General features: G+C 53.1%; 4 protein-coding genes across 4 annotated transcripts; 3 read left to right on the top strand and 1 right to left on the bottom strand.

The window, feature by feature from the left end:
- Positions 1-228: 228 nt before the first annotated feature.
- Positions 229-3,116, top strand: ASPACDRAFT_76163 (putative C6 transcription factor (Leu3)). Its single transcript, XM_020204656.1, has 6 exons — positions 229-605; positions 672-1,117; positions 1,166-1,603; positions 1,668-1,936; positions 1,984-2,517; positions 2,570-3,116. The coding sequence occupies exons 1-6, from the start codon at positions 405-407 to the stop codon at positions 2,875-2,877; spliced, it is 2,196 nt and encodes a 731-aa protein (XP_020059429.1). The 5' UTR covers positions 229-404; the 3' UTR covers positions 2,878-3,116.
- Positions 3,117-3,434: 318 nt separating this feature from the next.
- On the top strand, positions 3,435-3,929 carry ASPACDRAFT_58039 (uncharacterized protein; the record flags this gene model as incomplete). Its single annotated transcript, XM_020203308.1, has 1 exon — positions 3,435-3,929. The coding sequence occupies one exon, from the start codon at positions 3,435-3,437 to the stop codon at positions 3,927-3,929; it is 495 nt and encodes a 164-aa protein (XP_020059428.1).
- Positions 3,930-4,626: 697 nt separating this feature from the next.
- Positions 4,627-7,254, bottom strand: ASPACDRAFT_40406 (uncharacterized protein; the record flags this gene model as incomplete). Its single annotated transcript, XM_020200747.1, has 2 exons — positions 4,627-5,145; positions 5,209-7,254. 2 exons carry the CDS (start codon positions 7,252-7,254, stop codon positions 4,627-4,629), a joined length of 2,565 nt encoding a protein of 854 aa, XP_020059427.1.
- A 3,132-nt stretch (positions 7,255-10,386) lies between these two features.
- Positions 10,387-13,147, top strand: ASPACDRAFT_76159 (serine/threonine-protein kinase). The gene is made up of 3 exons (XM_020204655.1): positions 10,387-10,870; positions 11,192-11,436; positions 11,493-13,147. The coding sequence occupies exons 1-3, from the start codon at positions 10,427-10,429 to the stop codon at positions 12,661-12,663; spliced, it is 1,860 nt and encodes a 619-aa protein (XP_020059426.1). The 5' UTR covers positions 10,387-10,426; the 3' UTR covers positions 12,664-13,147.
- The last annotated feature ends 397 nt before the right edge of the window (positions 13,148-13,544 follow it).

Below are 13,544 nucleotides of genomic sequence, written 5' to 3'. Positions count from 1 at the left end.
CCGTCCACTGCACGTGAGAGCGAGATCGGACAGCTTCTCCTCGCAGGACCCCCGCCGCCGAGTGTGATTCCTCCACCACTTAATTTCAGGGTCTGCAAACACGGTGCAAGCCGGTGGGTAAAAGTTTTTTTGACTCATCGCTAATTCGTTCTCCCCTCTTGCTATATTGGCACGTGGTCTTTATTACTGTCCAGTGCACCTGTGACTTTTGACCTGTTATTTTTTTTTAGCCTTTTTTTTCTCCGCCATTCCCTCTTATACTGTCCCAGCGTTGATCAGCCTTGCACGCAACCAGTCTGGATTCCCTCGAAGGATCGCCCAGCGAAATCGGAGGCAAGGGTGTGCAGGGCAACAATCTGGACCCAAGCGCAAGGAAGAATGCTTCGGCTGCCTCCAGCCCCGTAATGGGAGGTGCCGACCATCCATCTGTCTCACCTGCTGTCGGGTCCGATGGCGGGGGACCTGTCAGGAAACGTACTGTTGCTACCGCAGGCTTGGACAGCTCGCCCGCTGCCAGTATCGACGAGGTGGAAGACCTCGATAGCCGTGATGAGAAGAAGCGACAGCCTGTCAAGCGGGCCTGCAATGAGTGTCGCCAGCAGAAGGTATGCCGCGTGCCCGGGCTCATCCAACGGGGTTTCCCCCGCTGACGTGAACTGTTATTCGTGTAGCTTCGGTGCGATGTAATTCAAGATCCGTGGAGCGACTGCTCCCGATGCCGTCGCCTGAAACTGGATTGCAAGATCGAATCCAATTTCAAACGTGTCGGGAAGCGCAGCCGCAACGCCGAGATGGAGCGTGAGATCATTGAACTTCGGAAGCAGATCGCGACTGTGCAGGCAAACGGGAGCACGCCACAGCAGACCCCGACTTCCTTGCCCACGGTGCAGACTCCGAAACAAGAGACTCCCAGCCAGGTTGGCTCGGCTGGTGTCTACCACACGCCGTCAGCCATGTCTACTGATCAGTACATGGGGTCGCACGAAGCTGTCGCATCCCTGCTGGACTTGCGATCAGGCTTCGATGGCAGTGGCTACATGCGAAATGGCACTCATCATTTCAAGAGGATTGAGGATGTGGCTGTGGTTCCGGAGAGAGTGACAGAGCTCTTCAATCTGTAAGTGTACGCCGTCGGCTCTTGTTGCAGCACGTCTAACGAGTCTAGTTTTTTCACATTCTATCACCCGTTTCTTCCGTTCCTTAGTCGAGAGCAGTCGCCAGATGAATACTATTCTGCATCGCCTCTACTTTTCTGGACAATCATCAGTGTTGGCGCCCGACGGTACCAATCCGACACCCATCTCCTCAACTCTCTGGCTGGCCCGGTGACACGACTGGTCTGGAGTACGCTGGCGGACATCCCACAGAGCTACCATGTAGTCAAAGCACTGTGCTTGCTATGCACGTGGCCGTTTCCTACGAGCAGCACCTCCACGGACCCTACATTCATGCTGTGCGGAATGATGGTGCAGGTTGCCATGCAGCTTGGTCTGCATCGGCCGTCACATACGCAGGATTTCAGCAAATTTCGGGTGGAACTTATTGAAGAGGAGCTTCGAGATAAGGTCCGAACCTGGGCTATTTGCAATATAGTTGCGCAGAGGTATGTGTTGAAGAAGCATTGACCGAGGATCGAATGAACCGACAAGCTAATCAATTTCGCGCAGAGTCGCTACTGGCTACGGTCAGCCGCCGTCAACCCTATATGATTGGACACTGTCTTCGAACGAGTCCATGGATCCCAACTTCAAGTTGCCGGAGGACATGAAACCCCGACTGGAGATTGAAAAGTTTTGCGACAAGATTACAAGGTCACTTTACAAAAATCGCCGGGACCCTGTCGGGCTTTGCAGTGATAAGGAGAGATCGGCGTTGATCTCGTTTCTCTCTCGAGACTTTGACGAGTTGGAAAGCCAACTAAAGCCGCAACGAGACCGTAAGGCCCTAAATCCGGTCGCATGGAAGACTCTCTAACCTATGTAGCTATCACTGATCTCTTCCTGCGCGCATCGAATCTCCATCTCCACCTGTCGGCTTTCTTCGACGATACTACGGCCAAGAATTACCGAGAACGCCTTCTCTCGCTTTACGTCGCCGCAACTACTTTCCTCGAGGCTGCAATGACGTTGGAGACCGAAGTTGGGCCCGTGCTCTCCTACACCCCGTACTACGTGTATCAGATGATGGTTGCGGGAGGTTGCACTCTGTTGAAACTCTGCAAGAGCTTCTTTGCAGCCCACATTGACATGGACTATGCCAAGAACCTCTTCAACCGGACCATTTGGGCCATTCGGGGGGTATCGGTGTCTAGCAACGATCTCCCCGAGCGGCTGGCGGAAGTTCTGGCGCAGATGTGGCGACTGGGAAATGCGCCGACGCCCAAGTTCGGGCCCGACGGCAGTGAGATTGACGACTCCCTGATGCTGAAGGTACGATGCCGGATGAGCATGTCTCTTCTGTTCGACTCTGTGTGGCGGTGGCGAGAGGATGCGCGGACCAAGGGGCGTAATATCGAAGGTATGTGTCACCAACTCGACGTCGGGTGACTCAAAGCTGACCCGGCTTGCAGCGTGCCTCAAAAACCCGACCAACCCAGATTCCAACGCCGAATCGTCGGCATCGTCAACCGGACCGACGCGCACCTCGACCGCGACGCCCGGGGTAGGCGGTGCAGACCCCAGTCTCGCGCCTGCGCCTCTGCTCCCGCAGCCCGGCATCAGCGTGCCGCCCAGCGGTGGCGTTGGGGCATTGCCCAGCGGGTTTATCGAGCCGAACTATGAAGTCTTCGATCCACTGAACTGGCTTCTGGATGGATTGGTCGACCTGCCATATTCCTATTCCACGATATCCGGGATGGAGTCGCAAGGGATGGCGTAGTGGTGTGGGGGCTGTCGATTCTAAAATTTTATGACCTTTTTCTTTTTCATGTGTACCATAATTAGCGGGATGACGATGACAAGGTTGTCCACCGTGAGAATAAGCTGGACAGGGATCGATGGAGTTTTGTTGTTGCCGTTGCTGCTGCCGCTGTTGCTGCTTCTTGAATCATGTGATACCTGTTTTTACAAACGATGAATGCATCGATCGATGCTTATTTGACGGGCGAATGGCTTGCTGTATATATTACATAGTATCATCGGACGTTATTTGCCAGGTTCGATTTCTAATCCGAACTACATCCGATTCAGATACCGTGGCAATACTTGTTAGGTGCAGGTGCTGTGTGTAGTATAAGATCACGTGTCTACGTCACCACCTCAGAACCTCTAGGCCATCGATAACCAACCAACCAACCATCCACCCAGTAAACCCTTACCCTCACATACACTCAGCAAGTTTTAAGTTAATACTCCCCTTAAATTCACCTCCTAGACCAGCCCCTCCAATACCCCAAACCACCCCAAACCAACCAAAACCCAAGACCCAGCCCCATCATGCCCCAAGCCCAAGCCCAACCCCAGACCCCTTCCAACCCGCAATCCCCCAACTTCCAAACAACCCGCCCCGCCTCCTCCTCCCTCCTCATCCCGCAGAAACGGGCTCTCTTACCCCCAAAGAAGATGAAGAATCTCTCACCGAACCCAAACACAACCACCCGTCCCCCTTCCCTTCTCATCGAACCCACATCCCCATCCTCAAACCCCAACCCCAACCCCAACCCCAACCCCGCATCCAGAGACAAAGCAGGAAGCAGAAGAGACACGGAATTCAACTTCGCGCTCGCGCCGCAGCCGTTCCTTGATCCAGGGTGTTGGGAGCGGATGCGGATGCGGATGCGGAGTGTTGATGCTGCACGATCTGGGGGCGGGGATGGGGGTGGACCACGACAAGTAGGGCCGGGGGTGGAGGAGAGTGAGGAGTTGCGGCGAAGGAAGAGGGCCAGGGAGGCGGAGTTTGGGGGGATGGCTGTTCGCGGGCGGTTGCGGTGATTTTTCTGTTGGTACCTGGGTTACTGGGGGTTTGGAGTGTTGGGATGGGGATGGGGATTCGGTCTTGTCGGCATCTTCTTTGGGATTTAGGGATTTAGGGGGTTTTGGATGGGGATGGGGTGTGTTTGGTTAGCTACTTGTGGGTGAGTCGGGATTGTTTGATTATCTATTTGCGTGGAGGTGGGATGCTTGTATATCTATTTGTGGTGAGTTGGGGTGGGATGTGAGGTGGTTGTTTTGGGGTGGGTGTTGAATGGGCATGGGAGAGGGCGAGGGATGCTTTGATTGCTTCTAAGTTGTATGTCTGTGCTGTTTTGAGTTGGGCTGGTTGATTGTGGAAGGGGTTTGCGTATTGTATTAGGTCTGGCTTGTTCTTAGAGGGAGGGTTCATAGGAATGCTGCACTCGGGGTTATCATTTGTGGTCATCGGTAATTGCTTATCTTGTGGTATCTTGGTCTGAATCTTGGGAATAGAATGAAAGTGGGACGAACGAGGGCTTGCTTCGGTGTTGAGAACAAAAACAGACAGAAACAAAATTGGTATCGTCAATCGTCAATATCATCAATCGTAAACATGACACAACAAAAAAACAAACAAATCATAAGCATGCGTAACATCAAAATCAACCTGTGTATCCAATCCTCTAAGCCAAAATGCAACATTTGTCGATTGTAATTAACGGTAGCGCAGCCTCGGCTATGGCCTTGGGCTTGTGCTGGAATCGACCAGCACCGCGTCCCCGATGCTCTGCTTCAGCTTCTCGCGCTTGGCTTCGCGTCGACGTTCGCCGTGCTGCTGCCAGACCCGCCGCATGCGTTTGCGGAGGCTGCGCACCTTGCCGGCCCGCAGCCGCAATCGCCACCACGACAGGGACTGGAACCGGTGGTGGTGGAGGGAGGTCTGCGAGTACAGGGCCTCCGGCGTGAACACTTGGCTGCTGCCTACCAGGGTGCTGCGGTTGGCAGCGTGGTGGTGGCCGGCCAGCCGGCGTCGGGTCTCCGGGTTGCGCGAGATGGGCGGCCCCTCCAGCACCGTCCGCTGCTGCGGCATCCCCAGCGAGTTCTTGATCACCGTGTCGGGCTCGTGGTGGTGTCGGTCTTCAACGGGAGTCCCGTTGGGGGAGGAAGTGTCGGTCTCCGAGTCGTCCCAGAAGCGACGCGGTCGCCAGAAGGGCTGCAGGCGCCCGTCGATCTCGGGGTTGTCCGCCTTGCGGTTCTTCACGGACGTCAGTGAGAAAGACTCGAGAGCAGAATTATAAGAATCAGACCGAGGACGTACCATCCACGGACGTCGGATGGACCCGAACCGACGGGCCGGACGTCCATTCGCTTCGGCTTCACTCACGGCGGCTCCCAGTTGGCGACTGGCGTCTTGCACGGGCGATGGCGGCGACACTTGGCAGACCGGCGGCTTGGGAGGTTGGCGGGGGTTCTTCAACGGTGACTCCACCTCGAACTGCGTCGACGGGACCGGCGTTTGGGGCTTGTCCTGGGATGCTATATCAGGAATCTGCTCACGCGCGGTAGGTTGTGATAGTGGCTCTACCAGCAATAATGACTCGTTGTTGTGCGGGAAGATGGCGATCGTCCTCGCTTCACTGATTTCGATCACGCCGGGAGATGATGACTGGATGGAGACTTGGGTATAGGGCATGGATGGCGGCCGCAGATGCGACATATCTTCGACACCGATGATGATGGACTGCGTTTTCGCGGCTTCTGGAACATCGTGCGCAGCCCGGCCGTGGGACGACCCCTCAGGTTGGGACAGAGGAAGTGGCGCTGGCTTCTTTCGCGTCTCTTGCTCCATTGCCATCGTGTGATTCCGTAGGCTCTTGGAGGTGAGAGACGTGGTCCGCGAATTGTTGCGGCTGGTTGGTGCAGACAACGACGAATTACGCTGGGGGATAACCGGCCTACCATCGCTACGGCCTCGAGATTGCGCCCGCCTGTCCGCGTTGGTGCTCGCATCGGACAGCGTCCGCTCCTTGCGGCGCGGAGGTTCCAGCGAGCCTGGGCGGCTGCCCGAGGCGACCGGAGCTCGTCGACTCGAATGTCGGGAGCGACTTTGGGAGGTATTCCGGCTGGTCGAGGTCGAGGACTTCAGGGACGACCGCCGCTCGGGTATCACCACCACCGGTACTATTTCCACATTCGGCGGGAGAAAGCTCATTGTCGAAACCCCCGAAATCGACATCTCCGAAGCAACACTTCGACGGTCTTGTTCTGTGATGCGCGCACTCTTATGAACCAGCCGATGCTGCGAGTCCGGGTTAGAGACCAGTGAGGTATGTTCCGATTTTGTCAAGGGAGAGCTGACTGAGCGGAGAGAGCTCCTCTTCTCAGTGTGACGAAGTGATCGTTGAGTTGATCGTGGCGAGTCAATAATCATAACCTCAACGGTGGACGTCGTGGACACATTGGAGAATCTTCGCGAGGCGTCTGGCTCGGCTGTAATAGGCTCGGTCTGGGGCCAGCCGATTTGTTCTCGGAACTGCTCGATTGACAATCCACCTACAGGCTCGTGCGAGTCAGCCCCCTGCCTTCGTACGCTTTTCGAGCGGACGGGAAGCACGTCCGTGCTGTCTGCATCCGACCCGACCATGTAAAATAGGTGTTCCGCTGTGTCTGAGTCACGGTCGATACGGCTAGATGCAGATCCCTTTTGACGGGGAGCAGGTGCCGGTGGATTTCGTGTCGCATCTTGCCGACTCTCTGCCGTGGACATCTCTGGTGTCGCGGAACGCATCCGATTAGGAGTATGAGTTGGTATCGGTGTTGTTTCTCCGCTTCGCGTGTCGCTGTGGTCGGACGGATCGCTCTGTCTGGTTACAAACGAGGAGGACCGAGCTGACCGAGACGGGGTTTCAGTTCCAGCATCTGAGATAACTTCCAGCGCAGTCCGAAAGGAATCCGCCCGAGACGAGGAGAAGGACTGGGCGAGTTGCTTGAGGGCCGGACGCTGAGCCGAGGCTGCGACTTGAGGAGGGGTGGTTTCGGGCGTGGGAGGATGCGATGGCCTCGGGGTTATCGCATCGCTCACAGAGAGTAAAGAAGGTGGTGTTGCGATATGCGCCCCGTGGGTGTTGGAATCTTCAGTTGAGGCGACCGCGGGAGGCGTCAAGGGACGAACGGGAGCTGGTGGTAGAGAGGCTGTCCCTGACGGGGGGCCATTGTGGCCCACTGGTTTTATTGTTTGGGCGGCGGATGGAGAATTCAAGAGAACATTTGGCCGGCGACGTAGAGACTTGTGGGCCCTCAACTGGGGCGGATCCAAGTGTTCTGGTGAGGCGACAGAGGTGCCAGCATTCGCCAGGCTGGGCATTGTGAGGAGGCCCAACGGTCCGGCAGATTGGTCCAAGTGACAAGCGGGCAGTGGTCGGGTTTGAATGGTGTTTTAGTTCTGGTGGTTCCCTTTTTTTGTTTTCTATTGTTTTTGTTTTTAAGGAAAAAATGAGTTTCAAATCAACTTGGTGCCGGTCGCATATCGTAGGAATGGTGAGGGGGGAGGTGATGCTGTGTCTCGGTTGGGTCTGGTGGAGGAGGACTACAATCTTGTAAATGGACAGCGAAAGAGAACAAAAGAAGAGAGCCGAAGAGATTCCACGGCGAAGAACTCCGGTCCCTTTCTCCTCTCCCACCCTGATGAATGCTAACCAGCAAGGGAGATTTGGTGCAGCGTAAGGGTTGAGTGTGTGGTGAATGTGTGGTGAATGTATAGTGTAGTATGTGTGTGTGTGTGTGACTGTCTTCCAATGCGCGTCTTACAAAGTCCAACACCCGCTCTAGGCCAGCCCACACCCACAGCCAGGTAAATTTAGTCCCAGCTGGTTCTACAAATAGAGTATGTAGATAAGAACGGACAGCAGGCAAGGCACGATCCGCAAAACGCGATCTTGTTGGCACGAAAAGACCCGAGGAAAGCGAGTGAGAACGAGACAAAGTGCGCGAGTTGCAGGGACATTCCACGTTGCGGGATCCGACGCGCGGGCAGGCGGATAGTGACAGTCACACCCTCCAGAAAGCAATGAGACTGGCTGCGGACAATCGATGTCGGGCCAGGATGATCTACATGACTGAACTTAAGGGATACATCTGTATGGCTAGTTGAATTTTGGTTGGGGGGGGGGGGTGGAAGGGAGGGAGAGAAAGGGTGACAGGGGACAGTAAATCGAAGGTAATTGAAAAGGGCAAACACAAAGGTTGGGAAGAGGATCTTGAAAGAGATACAGGAAGAAAAGGAAGAAAAGGAAGAAAGAGGAAAAGTTGGGGAGATTTCGTCCACCAACCAAGCCTGCAGCATCACGGGAATTTCCTGCACTACCAATTCGACTACTTACTACATAGTACCTATTTACTATGAGTAGGTTACCAACACTAACAGTTGGCTGTCAGAATATCTCCCTCCCCACGATTGGTACTTAGTATTTGTTTACCGAGTGTACTTTTCCCTTCCCACGGACCAGGCGCTGTGTCTGGCATTGCATCATCGATGACATCCTCTCATGGCCGTCGCTCGGGAGTGGCGCTGCGCAACCCATGGTCAATCCTCACCAACCTCGCTTCAACCGAAGGGAAGCTTAAATAGTCGCTGATATTGATGGCCGGGAATTAACCCATGATATTGGTAGAGAGAAGACACATGGGGAAAGACAAGGGGCAAAGGGTAGCCAGCAAGATTCGATCTCTTAAGTACTCGGATGAGTCTAGTTACTGTCTCCAGCCGCCATGCGTTATCACCATGACATCCATCTGCCATCTCTTGTTTCAGGGATCTTCTTCGTGTGTGAATGGTGGATCAGATCAAGATCTAGACAACGACTGGGGCTGTTCGTTCCCGGGTTATATGAAGAGTACCTGTAGTTCAACCTATTGTGTAGGATTGCGGAGATGCGGAGCTATGACATCTTATTTCTGTTGAGACCAAACAGTAGAAAGAACCACGGTCGCGACGATCGCGAAGGGAACATGACGAGAGATGACGCTGAGTTCCGTCACTTGCCCGTTAGTGGAGGAGGGGAGAATGAATGAATGAGGAGGAGGAGGAGGAGGAGGAGGAGGAGGAGGAGGAGGAGGAGGAGGGCGACGACGAAAGATCCGAGGAAAGAAGAAGCGACAAACAGAGCCAGCCTTAGTTAGGAATCACCTCCAGACCTCCAAGAGGGGATGCGATGCATGCCCTGGGCGGCTGACTCAGCCACCATACTCCGGGAGCCCTCGACGTCATCTTGTTTGTGGTTTTCGGTCAGGCGGTAATTTTGATCGAAGAAGTTGGGTCCAACTGGGGCATTGGGTATGGATGGGAGTGTATCACTCAGGTATGGACATTGTATTGCGTGGTATTGATGGTAGCTGATGATGACGCTGTCCGCTGTTTCCCTCCTATCTCTCTGTTACTGTCACTGTCACTGTCAGTTTATGCTGCTGCTGCTCCTCTCGTTGATGATGTACGTATTGGTTTGCTCTTTTTTTTCTGCTTCAGCTCATCAGCTGCTAACATCTTTGCCTCACCAAGAAAAAGCCATGGCGTTGTGCTTACGGAGCACTGGATCGAATTAGACTTTATATCCTCATTTCCATCGCATTGTTTCATTTTCCCTCATCCTCTTCTTCTGCTTCCTCTTCCTGCTCCTCCGTATTCTGACTCTCTCCCTCCCACAACAACAATCTAAAAGACATTATTGAAACTGTATCGGCCCATTCCCCACTATCTCCCTTCGTCGTTCTCCTCTCTCAGGCTGCAAGACGTTTAGAATTCCTCTTTCAGGTACTGAAACTGCTTTGGACGGCCTTCTTCTCTCGCCTTCTGTGTTGCCTTCCATCAGCCCAGCCTTAAATTAAAATTATCTCATACCTCTTTTGTCTTTCCCCTACGATAATCATTAGCCCCTCCCCCCCCCCCCCACTCATCATCACCACCACCACCACCGTCATCCGCGCACACCTTTTTCTTCTTCTGCACGGCGCATTTAATCACCTGGTAAATCTCCCCCTCCCCACCTGCATTTTTTCCTTCGATCTCTGTTTTCTTTTCTTTTTCCAATCCCATTCCCAACTGTCTTGGACCTGTCATCCCCTCTTGCTATTCTCTGTGTCCATCTCATGTCTTCTTGACTCCCGACCCATTTCCCTATCGTCATCATTATCACTTCCACCACTTTCTAATCTCTCTCTCCTCACCCTCTTTCAATCACACAACTAACATTCAACACTCAGACCTTGTTGAGCACAAACACAACAAGTAATAATTAGAGGACAAATTATTCAAGACAGGGAAACCCTAGACAGAAAAGAGTTTCCGGACGACAGCCGCACCATTCCTGGTTGACAGTCTCTTTTCAAATCCTATTTCATCATCACCTTTTGTTTCCGGCTACTGCTGCTCTGCTGCTACCTTACCTTACCTCCAACCTTTCCTTCTCCTTCCCTTCCCTCTCCGTTCCCATTTTGATCTCATTTTATTTTCCACGCCCTTGCCCCCCCCCTTACTCAGCACTATGAGTACCATACAGAATCTCAAAAATTTCATACGTCATGGCAAGCAAGCCCGCCTGGTGACGCCGCATGCCGAACCCACCACCAATGTTTCGCCCATCCATGCCGAACAACAACGTCAACCACAGGGCTCCTATCCCGCCGCTGCCGGCAACCTCGACGCCATTGACAGCAAACTAGGCAACGGAAACGCCCAGCCTTCTCAGCGGAACTCCGACTCGTCACAGTCTAGGCGCGCTCGCGAACTCGAGATCGAGCAGATCATCGCCGAAGAGAAGAGTAGTCGGAACAAGATGCCTAAATACCCGGGTCTTGAGCGCTGGATCTTGATGGAGAAGATGGGGGATGGCGCCTTTAGCAACGTCTATCGCGCCAAGGACACCACCGGCGAGTTCGGGGAAGTCGCCATCAAGGTGGTGCGCAAGTTTGAAATGAACAGCAACCAGGTAGGACCGCTAGCTATCTTCTTTGCTCTTTTGCCAGTCGCTTCCTGCTTTCTCTCGATTTCTTTCTTGGTTCTTTGTTCTGTGCTCTGTCATCTTTTGAATCATTTGGCCAATGTCTTTCTACTAGACTGCCGCCCATCTGCATCCGGGGATCAGAAAGAAACCCAAAGCTACGGAGGTGCGCAAACACTAGATAACATCATCCATTCATCGGGCATCCCTGTCTATCGCTCACACCTGCTCTGCAACGTTCCGCTCCGCGTCGTTTGCTATAGCTGCCACCCATTGTGTTACAAACCAGAGTAACTGACCTTGTTATAGCGTGCCAACATCCTGAAAGAAGTGCAGATCATGCGCAATCTCGATCACCCCAATATCGTCAAGCTGATCAGTTTCTCCGAGTCACGTCAATACTACTATATCATCCTCGAACTCTGCCCCGGTGGCGAGCTGTTCCATCAAATCGTGAGATTGACCTACTTTAGTGAAGAGCTCAGTCGCCATGTTATTGTGCAGGTCGCCCAGGCAATTGAGTATCTCCACGAGACTTCCGGAGTTGTGCATCGGTACGAGATTTAGAAACATATGTTCTATGATCGAAAGACACTAACTGAAGTCATAGTGATATCAAACCCGAAAACCTTCTCTTCTACCCGACAGAATTCATCCCGAGCAAGCACCCCAAACCTCGCCAGCCCGGTGACGAAGACAAGGTCGACGAGGGCGAGTTTATACCTGGAACAGGTGCTGGTGGTATTGGCTTGATCAAGATCGCCGATTTTGGGTTGTCGAAGGTTATCTGGGACAGCCAAACCATGACGCCATGTGGAACAGTCGGATACACTGCCCCTGAGATCGTCAAAGATGAGCGGTACTCCAAGAGTGTCGATATGTGGGCCCTGGGTTGCGTTCTCTACACTCTCCTCTGTGGTTTCCCGCCGTTCTACGACGAGAGCATTCAGATCCTGACTGAAAAGGTTGCTCGTGGTCAATACACCTTCTTATCGCCGTGGTGGGACGATATTTCCAAGTCCGCCCAGGATCTGATCTCTCATCTTCTGACGGTGGATCCGGAGAAGCGCTATACCATCAAGCAGTTCCTTGCCCATCCCTGGATCCGTGGCACCGATGAAGCTACTGAAGCTGCTGCGGATGCTCCTCCACTTGCAACGCCTCTTACTACCCGCAAGCAGGGACAGCCCTTGGATGCAATTGCGGCCGACCAAGCGCCATTCGCTCCGATCAGTGCCCGCCTCGGCGACCAACCATCGGCTGGTATGGAACGCCCCATGGACTTCCGTTCTCCTGGAGCGATCAATTTGCGCGAGGTCTTCGATGTTGGTTATGCCGTGCACAGACAAGAAGAGGAGGGCAAACGTCGCAAGAACTTCCGTCAAGGTTATCGTGGGGCCAATCCCTCGACGAACTTCCGGTCGGCGCTGAACCCTCTGAACGAAGACTACGATGAGCCGGATGAGATCAACTATCAACCCGTCCAGCGCGAAGATTTTGCCCCTTCCAAGATTCCCAAGTCCTCACAGCAGGCTGGTGATGTCGCTGCCATGGAGGCGAAATTGCGATCTACAAACTTGAGTGGTGCTCCCAGCCATGCCGCGCAAGCACGACAAGCCCATCAACCCCGACAGCAACAAGGTTACGGGCAACACAGTGCCAAGGTGGCCGCCGCTGCAAGGCAGAGCATTGCCCGAGGCGCGCGGGAGCCCTTCGAGCTGAACCTGGATAATGCAACTCTCCTAGAGAAACGCGGTCGACGCCACCAGCCTGTTGCTTAATTTTCTTTCGACGATCCGAGGTCACGTCCTTAACGAATCGAGACAGCCTTCGGGCTACGAGTTCCTATTTTTATGAGTTCAGTGCATACGGTGACAATGTTTCTCTGGCTTGGTGAATGGGATTGATTTCCTCTGGGTGGTTTATAATCAATCGGTCGCATTTCTCAGGGTGTTCCTTTTTTATTTTTTTCTCTTCTTCGACTTTCTACTATGTTTTCATTTATGATAAAACTTCTTGTGCGTGTTCTACCTCTTTGCGTTGATAAGTTTCAGTTTCCCTTCCATTTTCAACCCAACATACGGTACCTTTCTTCTTCTTTTCCCCACACTTTACACATATCATTTCTACCTTCCTACCTTCTTCGTCGGGATTGCCAGCCGGACTTACACTACGGATGGATATATGCGCCCTCCTCTCTTCGCATGATCGAACCATATACATCTCCTGCCCCCCCCCCTTCTTCACTTAAACCTCTTCCCCCCCTGGATCTTGTCATGTCATATATCTTGATGCAACTCGTCCATGAACATATACCTGCGCAGGAACAATGATGTCTGGACTTTATGGTTTACACCGTTTCTTTCCTCCCCTCTTCTTTCTTGCCCTTCGCTCCCTTTCCATTGCTGTCTTCGACATGATTGCCTTGTTCCTTGACGAATTTTGTGCGTAGAAGGTGCGTTTTGGTACGTAGATTACTAGTACCGACTTGCCGTCAATTTTCTCTCTTGAATTTTCCTATTTTTGGTCTGTAAATGAAGTGACCTGATGATCGGCATGTGTGTTGTATGATAGATGAATGTATTTGGATATTACTCCGCACTTGACTCAAAATGGTGTGTAAAATCTGCTATGTAAAGGTCGTGGGGGTTTTGTGTTGTGT

Source organism: Aspergillus aculeatus (assembly GCF_001890905.1).
Source record: "Aspergillus aculeatus ATCC 16872 unplaced genomic scaffold ASPACscaffold_3, whole genome shotgun sequence".
In the NCBI taxonomy this organism is placed as follows: Eukaryota; Fungi; Ascomycota; class Eurotiomycetes; order Eurotiales; family Aspergillaceae; genus Aspergillus; species Aspergillus aculeatus.
The sequence above is the reverse complement of the archived record's forward strand: the minus strand, read 5'-3'. Positions and strand labels throughout refer to the sequence as shown.